This window comes from Formica exsecta, unplaced genomic scaffold, assembly GCF_003651465.1.
Source record: "Formica exsecta isolate Colony F162 unplaced genomic scaffold, ASM365146v1 scaffold556, whole genome shotgun sequence".
NCBI lineage: Eukaryota > Metazoa > Arthropoda > Insecta > Hymenoptera > Formicidae > Formica > Formica exsecta.
Window position 1 is genome coordinate 451060 of NW_021852808.1, and position 18264 is coordinate 469323.

Below are 18264 nucleotides of genomic sequence, written 5' to 3' on the forward strand. Positions count from 1 at the left end.
AATGAATTGTGATACTTGAGTACTAAATACATATGCAAACAATATATTGTATTTTTAATCTAGAATGTTTATTCAATAAGTCGGTATTTTAAAGCAGATGCCATTAACGCCTTTTCATTTATCAATATACTGAATCTGCTAGATTCTTTGGAAATTGAGCATGTTAACTTGTCTTAAACTTGCTAATTAATGAATTAATATCTAATTTATATATAAAGTAGAAAAATATATACATGCCAAATAGCATTTTCCATTCAAAAAACTATTTTTTTCAAAAAGCAAAAAAGGAGTTGACTTAAACTTTTATTTCTTTCAGACTTTATGAAAGTATTCGAAAACTCTCTCTCTCTCTTTACGAACTTTTCTGTAATTTGCAAAAACTTTTGCAAGAAAACTTATTCCGTTAAGAATTTAATTTTGAATTACATAGAGTATATATAAATTTTGACACATATAGTTCCGATTGCAGCAATACATAGATGCATCTCTACTATCAGCGTAGACTTTCTGAAAAAGTCACCGCGCGAGCAACCATTACTGGTAGCACTCGTCGCATTATTTGTCGTTAAGTGCATGAAAGCTTTTTCTCGAGTGCTTAATACAAGCTCACGGTTAATAGCGGCGCGTTATTATGCTCACAGGAACACAAGTGTGTCGCAGAGTTTAAAGTGTCTCTACTTCGGTGCCGCACGAAAAACGCGCCAGTCTAACCCTTTATGGATTCTTTGTGGTGGCGCGATTATACCGAGTGTCTCTGATTCGTCATTTTTCCTCTCACAAATGCCTCAAATGAATATAGAACCGTGTCTTCGCGAACATGTATCTTTTCGACAATTTCTTAAAATCATTGAATTGTTATACCCTTTTATTTTTAGATTCCCAAATAATTACGAATTTTATTATTAATAATGTTATATTTTAAAGATTTTTAAATCTTTAAATTCTCAAATAATAGCATTTATGGACTTAATATCTTGGCACATCGTCAACTTTCAAAATTTTTGGAATATGATCTTTAAAATACATATCTACTAAAATCTCTTTCTTTTTAAAATACATATATTTGCATATATATTTACACATATAAATAACATACGAATATTTTATATAGCTTCTAGTTTATTTTAAAAAAGCCTTAATCCTAAATCTTAAATCTTTGAACTCCAAGATTTTAATCTCCAGAAAATTGTGATTTCTTTTTTAATTTTCCAACACTTGTAAATTTCTGTACCATATTATATAATCAAAATGTATATATTCTTACATATAGTTCTATTAAATATATTTTACTTATTATATGATTTACATGTTCATAACACGCCATCTTTATGAAAGATTTTTATTTGATTATATTTATGTCATATTATTTTTATATAATTAATTATTTTTCTGAACTATATATACACATACATATACATATATACCAGAGGAAAAATGTGTTTAATCAGAGACACCGTGTATATCAGGCACCTCTACGGTATATATTCGTATTCATACATCTTAACCCTTTCTCCCGAAAAAATTCATGAAAAGGAATATATGAGGTTTCATATACATTATACTGTATGTATATTTGCACATCTCAGCTATGGGAATAACCAACCATGATCGATCATATCGATAAATAAAACAAATTATATCGCAATAATTGTAAAAATGCCGTAAATTTAATTTGATCATAAATAAGACAAATTTCAAGAAAAGTTGAGTAATTTATTACTCACCCCTAGCTGCATCCGAAGACCACACCATGCATCCGAGAAACGCATTATGCATCCGAGGAAAGTACTAATTTTATTCCTCTGAAGACGCTCGTTCTCCCTTTCTCTCCATCCCGTCTTCTCTCTCTCTCTCTCTCTCTCTCTCTCTCTCTCTCTCTCACCTCTGCTGGAAAAAGAATTGTATATGTAATGAAAAATGTTTATGATAATTATATACGTACAAATATATAAGTATATATATATATTCTTTATATTCTCAATACTTAATTTCTAACTACAAATAATTTTATTTGTATTAAATATATCTAAGATATATTTACATACATTGATATTTACATACATTGATATATTGATCTACGCACATACATTGATATTTACCTAACTTCCACGAACGCCTATATATTAATATATTGTAATATTCCTATTAAATATATCTAAGATATACGCACATACATTGATATTTACCTAACTTCCACGAACGTCTATACATTAATATATTGTAATATTCCTATTTTTCTTATAAGAATAACTTGCACTCCTTTCTGCTCTTTTAAAATAAAAATACTGCATAGATTTTCATTTCGCACAACATGTTAATTACCGCGATCGCGATTAATAAAGAAGAATATAGAAATAACGACACACTTCTGTGGCACAGTACTTTGCGCTCCAAATGCAAATGGCGCTTTCGCGCGACTAATTTGCGCGGGAATCTGCGCGGCTAATGTATCTAGCGACATCTTACGGAGTACTACCTTTATCAATACGAATTTGAAGTACCTCATCGGATATATACTACTTTTATCGATACGAATTCGAAAGAGAGAAGAGAGAACCCAAGCAGAACAGAAAATGACAATAATATCAAAATGACATCATAATGACTATCAAAAGTCATTAACTTTTTGTCATTATGATGTCATTTGATATTATTGTGATTTTCTGTTCTGCTTGAAAAGTATATATGCGAATAACAAAATTTACCGAGTCTATTTTAGTCAAGGACTTTAATTATTAAATGAGCTTGGAAATAATAAATAATTTCGCAGAAAAATAGATATGTGTATTGCAATTTATTAAAGCTTAGCTATATGAATTTTGTGTGTGTGTATATGTGTTCGCGTGCGAATACACAACCTATATTTATATTAATTTTTTTTTCGCAATATTTATTAGACTATATATAAAATAATCAACGGAAATATTTTTAGTACTACAAGAATACAAAGAATAATATCAATGTGCAGCTATAAATTATAAAACGGCATGTACATACCTGATAGTAATCATACATTATATGCCTTTCCATGGCGAGATACATATAAAAGGGCGTTAGTATTTTTCCATAGATCTCAGGCATACAAATTATTAGACATCGAAATCACGAATTTAATACAATTTATACGTAATTTAATATAACTTATACTTTACGTGAAACACACTGCAAAAATATTTTTTTCACACTTTTAGATAATAGCGGTCGGTCAACGGTATACAAGAAACACACGGAGTGATTCAAATATGACGGTGACGGTGCGTTCGATTTTTCACAGGATGCGTTCAACGGAGTCAATAGTTGGGTTGCAATCGAACGTGATTGGTTCTTACTTTTAGAACCAACAAATCAACGTCGAGTATTGACAAGACAATGGCTGCGTTCAGCAAAAAAAGCAGCTTTGAAACTGTTGTAAAATTCTTTAATACGATTGGTTTATACATTTAGATCCGGCAGAAACTAAGGGCAAGAACCAATCGTATTAAAGAATTTTACAATAGTTGCAAAGCTGCTTTTTCTGCTGAACGCAGCCCAATGTTCAACTGAATCCGCTGAGCGCGCCCAGAGCCACAAGTGGCGATTTCGATAATTATCGCGAAATGCAATTCTCGAAATATCGATATACTCGAAGCAGCGAATTGATTACACAGTATTTATTAGATCTTAGGTCTATTCATGGTCTGTTCCTCTTATTGTTAATTGCACTTTGAGGTTACCAATTTTATCTTGCTGTATGCGAGAAATATTATCATCACGTGGTGTTACGTATGTACATACGAACAAGGAACCATAAGAAACATTGGCTTTTATACTCATTTATAAATTGTAAAGTCAATGGAGGAAACTGTCGTCTGCCATATAGACATAACCTTGTCGAGTCCTAAGACACGATAGTAAACAGTAAACAAGTGGAATAAATTCGCCACCCGGTCGTTTCAAGTAGGTACTTATTAACGCATTTATGATGTATCTTGTATGAAGATAAGTATAATAACATTTGCTTGCTTATGATATTTGATTATCCTAATATGATCGCTATAACGTCACATGTGTGGATTGTTTTATGAATTTAATTGCATTTCTCGTTAGAATAAAAGAAACATACGATTTCTTTTGCATTATAGAATATTTCATAATGTCCGAAAACACAAGCGAAGCAGCAACAGCCGAAAAAGAAGCTACTAGTGAAGAAGATGCTGTCTCGGAAGAGGATAGACAATACTTGGCAGAGTATGTGCGGGAAACAGAACAAAGACTTGCAACAAAGGAAGAGATTCGCGCATCTAATCTAAATCCTACAAGACCTTTGGATACATCATTCAGTAAACTTGACTCGAGTCTTAAGAGAAACACCACATTTGTCAAGAAATTGAAGAACTTTAGCATGACTCAACTCGATACTGTTTTAAAAGACATGGCAAATTTAAACTTGACCAAATATGTGAGCGAGGTTGCTACCGCTTTAGTGGATGCCAAATTAAAGATGACCGACGTTGCACCAGCCATTAGAGTATGCAGTTTTCTTCATCAGACATATGCTGAGTTTTCCACTCATTTTTTCGAAAACTGGCAAAGGATATTGTCATTAAAGATTAATGATAAAATCTCGAATCCCAGCAAGTTGAGGGTAGATCTTCGATTCTATGCAGAACTGGTAAATGCTGGGATATTCACACACAAGCAGGGTTTGTCACTGCTAGGCTCAGTACTGACAGTGTTGATCAATATGGATAAGGAGGAGCATAATAATGCCAGCATAATATTGAGCTTCTGCCGACACTGTGGTGAGGATTATGCTGGTCTTGTACCAAAGAAGGTACGAGAACTATCCGAGAAACTAAATGTTCCGATTCCAAAGAGCAAACTTTTGTCGCCAGACAAGCAACAGAACGTTAAATTGTTACTACGGGACTATTACAACTCTTTATGCAAGCATTTGTTGAAGGAACACAAGGAATTGCAGGCGTTTGAAAAGCAGAATCGCAAAATATTGCAGACTAGAGGTGAACTGAGTTTAGAGAGAAAGGAAAAATTAGAGGCTCTCCAAGTCTCTTATGAACGTTTGTTAACTAGTGTACAGAGCTTTTCTGATACGCTGGATGAGCCGATGCTCGAACTTCCGGTGGACAATGAGATGAAGACCGAATCAGAAGAAACGTTAAAGATGATTAATGAGGGAGAAGATAATACTATCTTGGAAGATATGTGGGGTGATGAGGAAACGAGACGTTTCTATGAAGTATTACCAGACTTGACGGTTTTTCTGCCAGGTTCGTATTTGAAGGAGACGCCGAAAGAAGCATCAAAGACAGATGTATCGATAACGGAGGATGCTCTTGACGAAGAGATAGTCTTTGATGAGTTAGAGGAAGCTGAGAAAATCGAGGAGCCACCGGAACCAGAAGTGGAGGAACCGCAAGTGTCCAATACGAGCAATAAGATATTATTAGATGCTTTCTTGACGCATCTGCCGAACTGCGTCAATCGGGAGATGATCGACAACGCTGCTGTGAACTTTCTGATGAACCTTAACACGAAACACAACAAGAAAAAACTAGTAAAGGCTCTTTTTGGTGTTTCTAGGATTCGTCAAGATCTGCTACCCTTCTACTCTCGCTTGGCAGCCATTCTCCATCCGGTAATGCCAGAAATCGGCAACGATCTATGCCAAATGCTAAAGCAAGATTTCAAGTACCACGTCCATAAGAAGGATCAGATCAACATCGAGTCGAAGATCAAGGTGGTCCGCTACATTGGCGAGCTCGTCAAATTTAAGCTCTATTCGAAGATAGAAGCACTCTACTGCTTGAAGGTATTGTTGCACGATTTTACGCATCATCACATCGAGATGGTCTGCAATCTGTTGGAGATCTGCGGTCGATATCTCTTCTGCTCGCCGGACTCTCATCAGAGAACCAAAGTCTACCTGGAACAGATGATGCGTAAAAAAGCAGTTACTGCACTTGACTCACGCTATGTCACGATTATCGAAAATGCATATTATTTCGTGAATCCACCCGAGTCGACTGGCGGCGTCGCAAAGAAAGATAGACCGCCTGTGCACGAATTCATCAGGAAATTGCTATATCAGGATTTATCCAAGACGAATACGGATAAGGTGCTCAAATGGATGCGTAAACTTGACTGGGAAGATGAGAACATATCGACATATGCCGTAAAATGCCTGACTGCCGCTTACAATGTTAAGTATCCCAATATTCGTTGCGTGGGCAGTTTGTTGGCCGGCTTAGTGGCCCATTATGAGACCATAGGGCCTCAGGTAGTCGATGGTGTACTTGAGGATATACGACTGTGTATGGAAATAAACTTGCCTAAATATAACCAACGACGCATTGCTATGGTCAAATACTTGGGCGAACTGTACAATTACCGAATGGTAGAAAGTGGCGACATTTTCCGTACTTTATATTTACTGATCACCTTTGGCGTCAGCGTGGACCACTCGTCACCGAGCATACTTGATCCATCCGATCATCTGTTTCGCATTCGTTTGGTATGTACGTTATTAGAGACTTGTGGCCAATATTTCAGCGGTGGCTCCAGCAAGAAGAAGCTTGATTATTTTCTGGTATTTTTCCAAAATTACTTCTGGTTCAAGTATACAGATCCCGTCTGGACGCCCGAAAATCCATTCCCCGTCGGGATAGACTACATGTATCGCGATACATTAACGATGCTACGGCCCAAAATGCAATTGTTCCAAAATTATAAAGAGGCGCAATGTGCCATAGAAGAATTGCGAAACTCTTTATACCCAAGTTTGGGTAATCCTCCCGTTGATGACATCCCTGCGGAAGGCGAGAATGACATGAGCGTTATCATGGAAGGTGATGAAGAAGCAACAGCGATCGGAAACGGTAGCGGGGACGCGAAAGGTATGGCCGAGCTGCACTTTGAAGAGTCCGAGGATTGTTCGGAGGCGCAGTCGGAAGAGGAATGGACGGCTGACGCGGAGCGGGACGATGCTATGGGCACCCAAGAGAACACTCAGGGTGATCGGTCTCAGAGTCTGTCGGCAGAGGGTGGTACCGAAGGCGTAATTATGGACGTGACGGAAGAACTGAATGCAGCTTTGCCAGCTGGACCGCGACGCGTGAGTTGTCCGGAGGACGATGACTTTCTGTCCGCGCTGGATAAAATGGTATCGGATAATATACAAGATAGAATGCGAGATTCGGTAAAACCGCAACAGGTCGATATCTCTGTGCCGTTGCATGTAAAGAGCACAAAGAAAACATACGAGCAGCTACAGGAAAGACCAACTGACAACAACACAGTGGATTTTGTGCTAATGTTGAGAAAGGGTAATAAGCAACAATACAAGAATCTGGCGGTTCCAGTATCATCAGAGTTGGCCATGAATCTTAGGAATCGCGAACAAGAACAGAAAGAAGAGAAGGAGCGCGTGAAAAGACTGACCTTGAACATTACCGAGAGACAAGAGGAGGAAGACTACCAGGAGACTATGAATCAAAGCACCAGACCGGTCACCGTGAACCTGAATAGAGAACGACGACAAAAGTATAATCATCCTAAAGGAGCCCCCGATGCCGATCTAATTTTCGGACCGAAGAAAATTCGATAAAATCGATTAAAAACTCTTAAATTCGAAGCCGAATTTTTGAAAAATTCTCTCTAAGGATTGAAAAATAGACAGTACATCTATGAAATGATTACTTTACAATTCGAACCTGTTTAATTATAGTTAGTGTTATCATTTTTTTTACTATAGTACGTCAGAATTTCTTCGAGAATGAATGTTGTAGTGTACCGAATGAGTCAGAATTTTGATTCGAATGTATTATATGTATAAATAACGCGTAGTGCATTTAAACGAAAAGAATCATAAACCACTGGTACAGTAAGCACTCATTAAGTTAGCTAACTAACTTATAATATACAAATATATAAAATTTATTCTCCTGGCTGAAATACATGTATAAAAAAAAAATCAATATGGACTGTTACAACACACTGCCGATTTTCGATTACAAACATAGAGTTTACTGTACCATGTAAATGCACTTTTAATGCAACGAGGTGTACGTTGATAAGTATCATTAATCATATAACTTGCTGTGACGCGAAAATATTATTAGACATTTTTATAAACTTATAATTCATCGTTATTTTATGTCTATCAACGAAAGCTATGTTGTGATAGAATATACGATCAATTTATATATACTTCTCTATGTTATCTTTTGATTCTATACCATATTTGGAAAAGAAAATATTCTCTTTTTTCCCCTACAGATAAAAAACTTTCTATTAAAAGAAATCGTATAAAGAATTGAATATTGCGATGTACAATTATTTATTTTTATCTAGGAAATTATCGCCATGTACAAAATGAATATAAATAAATGTTTAGGTGCTTTAACGTTTGATACGGCTCCATAGTAAGTTTTGCAATAACGACGTCACGTATATCTACCGAATACACATATGAAATTGATAAACGCGTGTAAATTAACACTAAATGCACATCTGCATCTAATGATCTTAAAGATCTTCTTCTGCGTCTTCGAATTGACCCGCTTCAATGTCCATAGCTTCTTCCACCTCCGTTCCTGTATAATTGGTCCCCATTTGTTCTATTATGACAATGAGAAATTCAATTTTATGTATATACTATTAGATATATCAACTCTAACACATCTTTAAAATTTAATTATTTAATTCTGTGAATGTCATTCATGATTTTTGTTTTCGACGTCATCAAATAGATGAAAATTATATACACAATCACATTTAAATAAATAATCCAAGCACAGTCTAATTTTTTGAAGATTAAATCTATATAAATTACCTGGCGAGCTACAAGGCGCGTCGCCAGCGCCTACTTCCTCATCATATTCGCCTTCATTGTCTTCCTCGGCATCTTCATAGATATCGTCCTCTTCGATTTGAGAAATTTTTATATTGCAAGTAATCAGAAATTAATTCGTTATCTTGTTTGATTGCTTACCATCTGAGAAGCTGCTCATGTCAGGGTCAGGGTGAAGTGCTTGACACTCAGTCATCGCTTGAAACATTAAATCTAAATTATTTGTATTATCCGGCACAAATTGCACTTCTGTAATTGAAGTGTCCGCATCACCATCCTCGTTTTCCGAAGCATTTTCAGATGATAATACTAATGGCATATCTGCACAAATAAGAGATATACAAGTACATTCATGATATTAAATTTATCAAACATCACATCTACAACAGTAAATGTATAATATTATAATAATACCTGGGAGGTCTACTTTGGCATCAACCATAATATATAAACACTGTCGTGGACGAAGTTGTTCTCGTGAAACAGCATGCAATGAAATATCAGGATATTCCAGCGAAAATCCTTGTTGTGTGTTATTGTCCATCCAAGAAACCACACTACCAATAAAAACACATGATTAGAGAAGACATAGGATATTGTGCATATGGATAACTTAAAAGTGCAAACTGGAGTAGATTCACTACCTTTCTGTGATATAGAATGTACCCTTGCCTACTTCTCTGTCATTGATATATACTGTAGTGTTCGGTTCTTCATGACGTATCCCTTCTTGTGGTGGTAAGAAGTTGCTAAGCACTACCATGTTTCAATCTGCAAAAATAGGTAATATTTAACAAAAATACAAACTGTCTTACTGACTCAACAAAGAAACAAATATCGAAATCGGCGTAATGATGCTACTCTTATTATAGTTACACGGTGCATTTACACACACATCTTGACAATATATGGCAATATACATACTAGGTACTCGAGCCTATATCGTATCAATGTCACCTTAATACGTGACGAATACTCCAAGACAGAACCGTTCAGAATTATTTTCGATGAAAAGTGCCTGTTACATAAATACCTCATACAAAGGCGACGCGTGACATAAAAGAGAGAAAGCGAATCTCGGATCTTAGCGACTAGTAAACACCGGTGTCGCGCTTTTCCGAGGTTCCTAACCAAAACAGGGAGGACTCACCGTTCTCTTAGTTACTAGAACCGTGCAGACGAACGGCGGACGAGGTTCCTCGCGATGCACAAAGAAAAACTCCGAGACTTCGCGTTACCTATCGCGGTACGCTATCACACTCGTCCCACGATTGCAGGCTATCAATTGTGAATCCGACGAAACGTCAGGATGTTGCCTACCGTGACGCGAGATGCGGCGTTCGCGCTACGATTTCCTGTTCGGCTCTTCAGCTGTCGTTTATTTATTCGTCATGTGTTGAGAGGATATAAGATACATAGAGTTTCCTAATTACGGCTGTAAAAAAAATAGTTGCGTAGAATGTAAGCGCGCTCGCGACGCTATTTTACTTTAACAGCGTAGCGTTATACCGTTATTGCGTATTATATGTATCGTGTCATGTGTCATATATCTATATATACAGCGCTGCTGCTTCCATTTGGATAACTTTCTATCTGCGAAAAAAGATACCTATATCTTTCAATTATCGGCATAAACAAGATAAAATAAAAGAAAAGAAGAAAAACGTTATTTCTTTTTTTTCTTTTCAATATAAAGATGTTTTGTAGAAATAAGAGATTTATCTTATACTTTCATATATGCCGAATATATTTTTATTAATGAAAACAATGTAAAAAATAAAATTTACATGTTTTTAGTATTAAACTGTATATGCAGTTTCAAAATTTTAAACAAGATCTTAAAATAAAGACAGGAAATTATTTTGTATATACATATATCGTGTCAATCGAATATTTTTATTAAAATATCTTAAAGGAAATCGAGTTTTTTAACAAATGGCCTTTACACGTAATCAAGTGTAGTGCGATTCCGTGATACACGTGCTCATCACTATTTCGCGCTGCACATGTTACGCTTTGTGCGATTAAATTATTGATAGATCATCGCGCACGACGCGACGAAGTAGTTATCCCGACCGAGAGGAACGCGAGATTTTTGCACGCGAAATGCTAGCAGTGTAATAATCGTTTAATAACGCAACTGATAATAAACGGAACGCAATTCATCGTGCGAGGCATGAGACAGAAAAAATAGCGACAAATATATATTAGACCATGGAAAAAAGGCACGATCGCTTGACAAAACCAGTCCGACATGTTTTTTTCTTTGTAAATGAGCAGACAATATTTTTTAAATATATTTTTAATATTTATATATTGTTCATTAATTGTACGTTGTACAATTGATTGTAAAAATAATATTTATTTTTTAATTTAGTTTATTATAATTATTTATTTTACATGAAATATTTGTTTGAAATAGCAAATGTTAAAAATTTTTTTAATATTAAAAGGGGATTCGACCCATTATTTTAATGTTTATAAAAATGTTTTTCAAAAATTCTTAAAAACGTCAAAAATATTGTTTGCTCATTGGAATATCTCCGCACGATAAACGCACACAGTGCGGCTTCTCTTTTTCTGAAGCGACAAAAAATTTCGTGGCAACTCCAACTTTCCTTCCAGCAACTATGCTAAGATTAACGGAACATCCCACCATATCGCAAATAAGATTTTTAATAAGCGGGACTTTATATAATCATGCATATTGATTTCATACAAATATATGAGAGAATCGATTTTTGTTTCGAATTTTTTTTATTTAGGCTTTGATCAAATAACTTTTAAGGATTGCTGGAATTTTACAGAAAATCATGTTTCTCGTATAAAGAAAATATATTTTTTATAGATTATATTATGTACTGATAAAAATAAGAATTTACAGCAGAGAGAGAAAAAAAGCTAGCAAAGTTTACACATTTATTTGTACTATTTTATCGATAGAGTGAAAAATGTTAGATAGTGATAGTGTCTCCATTTACCGTAAAAACATGATGGCAGTAATACGACATGAGTTAACCTTATATTAAAGTCATGTGTAACGTGTAACCCTGTAATCATGTGTAATATGTAATATATGTGTGCATAATGCGATTAATTCTTACTGCTCATCAGTAAAAGTATATTTTGTATTTTAAGGATATTAAATATATACAAGCATAATTATTAATTGTTATTGAGAAATAGATAAATTGAATTTAAAAGGAAGATGAGTTTGTTTGTTATAAATAGGTAAATAACATAATGCTTATTAAACAATGAAAACCTATTCTATAAATTATTTATTAATTTTTATTTAATGCATATATATATTTTTTTTATTTAGATATGATGAAAATAGAGAGGAAGATGAGAATGCAACAGATCATTTTTCTGAATTGTTGAAGAAAATAGAAGAGCGTAAAAGACAAAGAGCTGCAGCAAATAATAAATCCATACTAGATCTGGATCAAAACAATTTAACTGAAGATAAGAAAAAGAAAAAAGATAAGAAAAAGAAAACTCTGCTTAATACGGACGAAACTAATGATTCAAATATTGACAAAAGTGATTGCAATGAAAAAGTCAGTGAACAAACTACAGAAACGGTCAAAACATCGACAAAAAAGAAAAGAAAGAAGAAAGATATTGAGAGCGAGCATTTTATAGCACAAAATGAGGAATTAGAAGAAAAGGATAAAAATCCAGTAAATGGAGAAGAAGAAAATCCAAATACTGCACATACTACAAAAAAAGAAATACCTCTGCAGAATGATTTTGTAGTGTTAGGTACAAAATCTCGAAAAAAGCAACGTGAAGTTAAGAGAGTATTGCCAGACTGGCTGGCACATCCGGAAGTTATATGTGCTGATCTGAATAGCGGACCTAGTTTGGAAGAATTAAATTCAGTTTTGGATGCTAAATTGATAGAAGTCTTAAGGGCTAATGGCATTGTTAAATTATTTCCGGTTCAATCTAGCATCATAAAATGGTTATACAAGTGCAACATGGATAGGAAATTAGGGCGATGGTTGAGATATACTTGTGTATCTGCTCCTACAGGCAGTGGTAAATATCCAATATCCAACAATATCCATAATATCCAACAACCATTAGTAATTATAATAATTTTGTATAATATGTGATCTTATTGAAATGATAAAATGTACATCTTTTTCTTTTGTTTTTAATATTATTTCTTTCACATTAAATTTTATTACAGGCAAAACCCTGGCCTATGTATTGCCAATTGTACAGGAATTACAAACACGATTGGTACCAAAGATACGCTGTTTAATTGTTCTACCAGTACAAGAATTGGCTGCACAGGTTCATAAAGTAATGGTCACTTATACATCTCACACAAATTTAAAAGTGGGCCTGCTTTCGGGTGCCTTCTCGTTTGAACAAGAGCAAAATAGTATAATTAAGAAAAGTATGTATTTATCTTTAATGCCTCTATAATGATTTAATTTCATATATAAAAACTTAGCAAAAAAATATTTATATGCAGCTGAAAGAGGAAAGTATTTATCTACGGTGGATATTATAATCGCGACGCCTGGCCGTTTGGTGGATCATATATTAAAGACACCCGGATTTTCCTTCGATTCTTTAAGATTTCTCGTCATCGATGAAGCCGATCGCGCAGCGGAATGGATACAGTATTTACCTGAACCTCACTTTCGGGTTCCTATTTTAACGCTCGGAAATATACATTCCAGGTTAATTTTTTAGTAGGAAAATTTAAAAAATATATTTGTATATTATATTCTCTCATATGGGAACAATTTTTAAGTTTGAAGACACAATATAACGATTATTTTGTATGTGTCTATTAGTCATTTATATTAATTTATTAATTTAAGTATGTCTACTAATCACTTATATGAATTCATTAATTTTTTAACAGCAAAATCATACCAGCTCAAAAACTATTATTTAGCGCAACCTTGTCGCAAGATCCTGAAAAATTGAGCTGGTTAGGCTTATTTCAGCCAATACTATTCACGACCGTTGTGACCGACCAAGACACAGATGTAAATTTGGACAAGATTGCGGGTGATTTCATCGGACGTTACACGAGTCCGGGAGAACTGAGGGAACTTGCGGTGGAATGCACCGCCGAATACAAACCAGTTGCCCTGTATCAGCTGTTGACGAGGCACAATACCATTTCCAAGACTCTCGTTTTCACGAATTCCGGACATACCGCGCACAGACTGGCGCTCTTGATGCGATCACTCTTGTCGGAACGGAATGTCGCGGTCGGAGAATTATCCGCACAGCTCGCGTCGAAACAACGCGAAAGTGTCCTTGGCAAATTCGCAAGCGCAGAGATACATATGTAAGTTTTACATTTTGTCAAGGTAAAATAATTCTAATTTTATAAAACACAATTTTTTCCGTTTTGAGATAATGATTTAATTTTTAATTCTCATTTTCTTTTTTCTAAGAAAATAAAATAATAAAGATAAATTATGTATTTTTTGTCAAAGTAAAGAAAGAAATAATTTAGCTTTAATAATTTGATTAATCTTGATTATCCGATTAGATTAATAAGCTCAAACGCGCTGGCTAGAGGTTTGGACATTCCGGATGTACAACTAGTCGTATCTTACGATGTTCCGAAGCACATCAAAGGCTATATACACAGAGCTGGTAGAACTGGGCGGGCGGGTAAACCGGGCATTGCAGTATCCGTGCTCACACCGAATCAAGTCGGGATATTTAAGCAAATGTTGAGTGGCGCACATAAAATCGTGCCTAATATCGAACAAATGGAATTGAGTACCACGGCGAACGCGCTCAACTATCAGAATCATCTTGAAAAATTGAAGGAAATTCTTGAGAAGGAGAAAAATGAGAGCTTGGAACGAATGAAAGCTATTAAACGTAGACGTGTGACGCATGTGACTAAGCAAAATGAAAATATAGAATAATTTTTTATATGAAAAAAAAAGAAAAATAAAAAAATGTCATAAGTTCCTTTCCTGTGTAAGCTTCCGTATTATTTATTATTTACTTAATATTTACAATTACTATACGAAAAAATTCGTGCATTGATAGAGGTAATATTTATTCAATTGTTGATGTTAAGCTCATTTCCATGCTGTATAAGGTACGTAAGAAACGTATACAAATAATAGGGTAACATCGATAATAACATTTTATTGTCTGAGGTTAATAGTATCGTACATCATGCTCATTCCCTATCGTAATTCGTTCTATGGATAGTCGCGATATATCTCGTTTCAAACTGTATACTAATTATTACTCCCATTATTTTTTATTCCGTCGAAGGCAAAAGGTATTCACAGTATTAATTTACAAAAGAAACAGCATCGTGTTCATTGAATAACGACGCAGACACAAGTTATTTACTATTATTGCTGTGTATAATCTCATTGCTCAGAACTGATTGCATAAACTTTTCTTTGTCATACTTGGAATAAAATTACAGGGGAATGCTTCATTAGAGAGCTTCCTTCTTAATTTTTAAAAGAATTTCTTTATGAAAAATATTATACGTTGTCTCGAATTTTTTTCATAGAGATGGCCACAGCATATAATAATAATCGTAAACGCGAAATTACGTATCGATATTGAATTACAAGTTATAAGAATGTCGCTTTTGAGTCGTGAAATTCCAAGGATGAAAATCTGAAAGACTAAACGGAGTAATAAAAATCGGATATTCCTTTAAGAATTTTTTATACATAGTAGTGCAATCTATATACAAAGTACCGTGAATTTAAAAATATCGAAAACATTATTCGATATTTGTATGGCATAACTTAATCAGTTTTATAATTAATTAGTAAGCAATATTCTCTTTATGCGATACATATTATATTTTACATATATTTAATATTTATATTTTATGATACTTTTCGCACGCGTCACATATTAATATATATATGACATCTAAATTTTGATTTCCAACAATTGTATAAACAATTGCATGTTTTCTTAGAAATCGCATTATTTTCGCATGATATATTCAATTACACCACTCGGACTAAAGTTCGGACATTCTCAAACTTGTAATTCAAACTTAGACATGTGTCGGAATTATTACTATAATTTAACATTGCGCGGTCGCAGTCGGCGGGATTAAATCGCATAGATGGAATAACCATTCACTTAGAAATTGTTAATTTTCCGCGAAAACAAGCTTTCTTAAATAACTTTTCAACATGTGGATAGATTCCCGTTTAACCAACACACCATTAACATTTCGTTCGTCGGAAATCAGAGGCGGATTTAGGCAGTGAAATCTAAACGGATCGACTTTCAGTTCTCTTGTGAAGTTTTGTATCCCTCATCGTTTACACGAGCTATTTGTTATTTTAGAACGTTTATATAAATTTGTATCTTAATATAGAATAGAACAAAAGACATAATAATTTTAATTAAATTTTCATTAATATAGATATTTTAATGAAAAAAATTCAAGTTTTCGAAATAAAATAGAGAAGTTTTTGGGTTTTAAATTTTAATATTGTTATAAGAACGATTAAAACTATTTTTTTGAAATGAACTTTTGCCATTTAAATTGCAAATTAAAATAACAGATCCAATGAAAAATGTTGGAATATCAAATTCAAAGTGCTAAATATACAATTGAGGCGAAAAGCTTGCGATCATTATTTATTTTTTTTAGGAAAAAATATTTAATCAATCAATATAGAGATACTTGGTATGTTTTTATTCCAGATTTCGCATATTTGCAGTTTTAGATTCTCGCAACTCTACCCTGTCTCTGTACTCATTAAAAATTAGCAATTAGATTGCCATGATGTATATGGAATAGGTAATGATGATGACAGGGTCAGCAACTTTTTGTCACTTACTGGTTATATATTCGACTTTTAATTTTCGTAGAGAATATATGAGGATCTGATATAAAAAAGAGCAATGGGATCAAAAAAAAAAAGAAAAGACATATAATGAACTATGAATATAAATCATGGCAGTATAAATATGAGAAAGTTTAATGAATATAAAATTTAAAAAATGTTTCTGATGAAGCTAAGTAAAATTTGATTAAATACAAAAATTCAAAGAAAGCAATTGTCGATTTTATTTTACATATTTTATATTTTCGAAAATAGCAAATGTAAAAAAATAACTTTAATTTCAGATGTTTTTTATGATAAAACTGTAAAATCTGAAATTATATAACGAATATTTCTGAATAAATTTTTATTTTATCAGATTTTCATATATTTTCTATAAAAATTAGAAGTTGAATAGGAAATTTATATGAATAAATAAATTGAATTAATTTATATAAATAAATTTTTATAAAAGTAACAAGAGATTTTGTGATTGCCAATCTTTCCTTTGTGATAGAAATCACAAACAAAAGCTATTGATGTTTCCCGAAATTTTAACAGTTGGACAAAAGCATCCGGTCGAATTATCGTTGTCTGAATTCTAACGAACGAGCCAGATTGACATTTATATGTAATATATATAATATATTTATATGTGTAATATATAATATCTTATGTAATATATATGTATATATAACTGTATATATGTGTGTAGATACGTATCGTGCGTATAGACAGTATTTCTCTTCCATGTTCATTATGTTACAATCGCGAATCCATCTTCTATGTCACATTATTACAAAATCTACCCTCGTTTGAGGATACATCGAATCGAACGAGTCCTAAACGCTTACCTCGAAAAAATCTGAATGTTCACATATCTTCTGTGTTATTTACACTTACATATGTATTCGTTAATATGTAATATACGAGCTTATGTACATACATTAAACGTGGTCCTATATGATTCATATGTCTCGTTGCTGCGTATATGTATTTTTTTGTTCATACTTAACGCCGATAAATTCTCCGCATTTTTGTAGTAGCATATCTTACGGTTATAGGATATTCAATGATTTTTGCCTAATGAGATTTCTGTATATTATATATACGAAATGTACATTATGTATATATTTCATATATAGAATATATAAAAAACTGCGCTTTCCTTCGATAATACATAAATAGTAAGTTGAAAAAAATGTTTATTCCAATACCGTATTTAAGGATGAAATGTTTTGACAAATTGAAATTTTAAAGGTAAAAACAGATAATGTAAAATATATTATATTTTCTTCAATTAATTTCAAATTCAGTTTATTTTAACAAATTTTTTTCATCTTTCTCAAGCACTTTGTAACTACAATATGAAAAAAAGAGATGCGTAATTTTTTATATATCCTGCATATATTATGTGGAGTACGCCAAGCAGTCTGTGATGTACTTAAAAACTCGCCGGATTTTTGCAAATCACCATCATAATTGCTATGCAAATTTATGTGGAATATATTGCAATAAGGTATTAACGCAAAGGAATGAGATAAAACAATACATTGTATACCTCTAATAATATAGTATTGGCATATATTATTATAT

At 33.5% G+C, this 18264-nt stretch overlaps 3 protein-coding genes across 6 annotated transcripts; 2 read left to right on the plus strand and 1 right to left on the minus strand.

The window, feature by feature from the left end:
* Window positions 1-3588: 3588 nt before the first annotated feature.
* On the plus strand, window positions 3589-8203 carry LOC115242000 (regulator of nonsense transcripts 2). 2 transcript variants are annotated; one of them, XM_029817999.1, is made up of 2 exons: window positions 3589-3940; window positions 4122-8203. In XM_029817999.1, the coding sequence occupies exon 2, from the start codon at window positions 4133-4135 to the stop codon at window positions 7601-7603; it is 3471 nt and encodes a 1156-aa protein (XP_029673859.1). In that variant the 5' UTR covers window positions 3589-3940; window positions 4122-4132; the 3' UTR covers window positions 7604-8203. The 2 variants fall into 2 exon arrangements, with proteins under 2 accessions (XP_029673859.1, XP_029673857.1); XM_029817997.1 differs by having other exon boundaries at window positions 3589-3936.
* Window positions 8204-8318: 115 nt separating this feature from the next.
* On the minus strand, window positions 8319-10427 carry LOC115242002 (methylosome subunit pICln). 3 transcript variants are annotated; one of them, XM_029818001.1, is made up of 6 exons: window positions 9999-10427; window positions 9493-9619; window positions 9263-9405; window positions 8990-9169; window positions 8831-8920; window positions 8319-8615 (listed from the first exon to the last, which is right to left on the minus strand). In XM_029818001.1, the coding sequence occupies exons 2-6, from the start codon at window positions 9609-9611 to the stop codon at window positions 8524-8526; spliced, it is 624 nt and encodes a 207-aa protein (XP_029673861.1). In that variant the 5' UTR covers window positions 9612-9619; window positions 9999-10427; the 3' UTR covers window positions 8319-8523. The 3 variants fall into 3 exon arrangements, with proteins under 3 accessions (XP_029673861.1, XP_029673862.1, XP_029673863.1); XM_029818002.1 differs by having other exon boundaries at window positions 10169-10403; XM_029818003.1 differs by lacking the exon at window positions 9999-10427 and adding an exon at window positions 9773-9921.
* Window positions 10428-11357: 930 nt separating this feature from the next.
* Window positions 11358-16766, plus strand: LOC115242001 (probable ATP-dependent RNA helicase Dbp73D). The gene is made up of 6 exons (XM_029818000.1): window positions 11358-12079; window positions 12174-12895; window positions 13050-13262; window positions 13341-13551; window positions 13740-14174; window positions 14382-16766. Exons 1-6 carry the CDS (start codon window positions 12057-12059, stop codon window positions 14767-14769), a joined length of 1992 nt encoding a protein of 663 aa, XP_029673860.1. The 5' UTR covers window positions 11358-12056; the 3' UTR covers window positions 14770-16766.
* Window positions 16767-18264: the final 1498 nt, after the last annotated feature.

What these genes read in the sequence shown, in the direction of transcription:
- LOC115242001 (XM_029818000.1), top strand. Translation starts at nt 12,057, where the DNA reads ATGAGTTTGTTTGTTATAAATAG. An exon ending in ATCTGCTCCTACAGGCAGTG is followed by an intron (nt 12,896 to 13,049) that starts GTAAATATCCAA and finishes ATTTTATTACAG; the next exon opens with GCAAAACCCTGGCCTATGTA. An exon ending in AAATAGTATAATTAAGAAAA is followed by an intron (nt 13,263 to 13,340) that starts GTATGTATTTAT and finishes ATTTATATGCAG; the next exon opens with CTGAAAGAGGAAAGTATTTA.
- LOC115242002 (XM_029818001.1), bottom strand. Translation starts at nt 9,611, where the DNA reads ATGGTAGTGCTTAGCAACTTCTTACCACCACAAGAAGGGATACGTCAT. An exon ending in ACATTCTATATCACAGAAAG is followed by an intron (nt 9,406 to 9,492) that starts GTAGTGAATCTA and finishes TTTTATTGGTAG; the next exon opens with TGTGGTTTCTTGGATGGACA. An exon ending in TGCCAAAGTAGACCTCCCAG is followed by an intron (nt 9,170 to 9,262) that starts GTATTATTATAA and finishes TTATTTGTGCAG; the next exon opens with ATATGCCATTAGTATTATCA.
- LOC115242000 (XM_029817999.1), top strand. Translation starts at nt 4,133, where the DNA reads ATGTCCGAAAACACAAGCGAAGCAGCAACAGCCGAAAAAGAAGCTACT.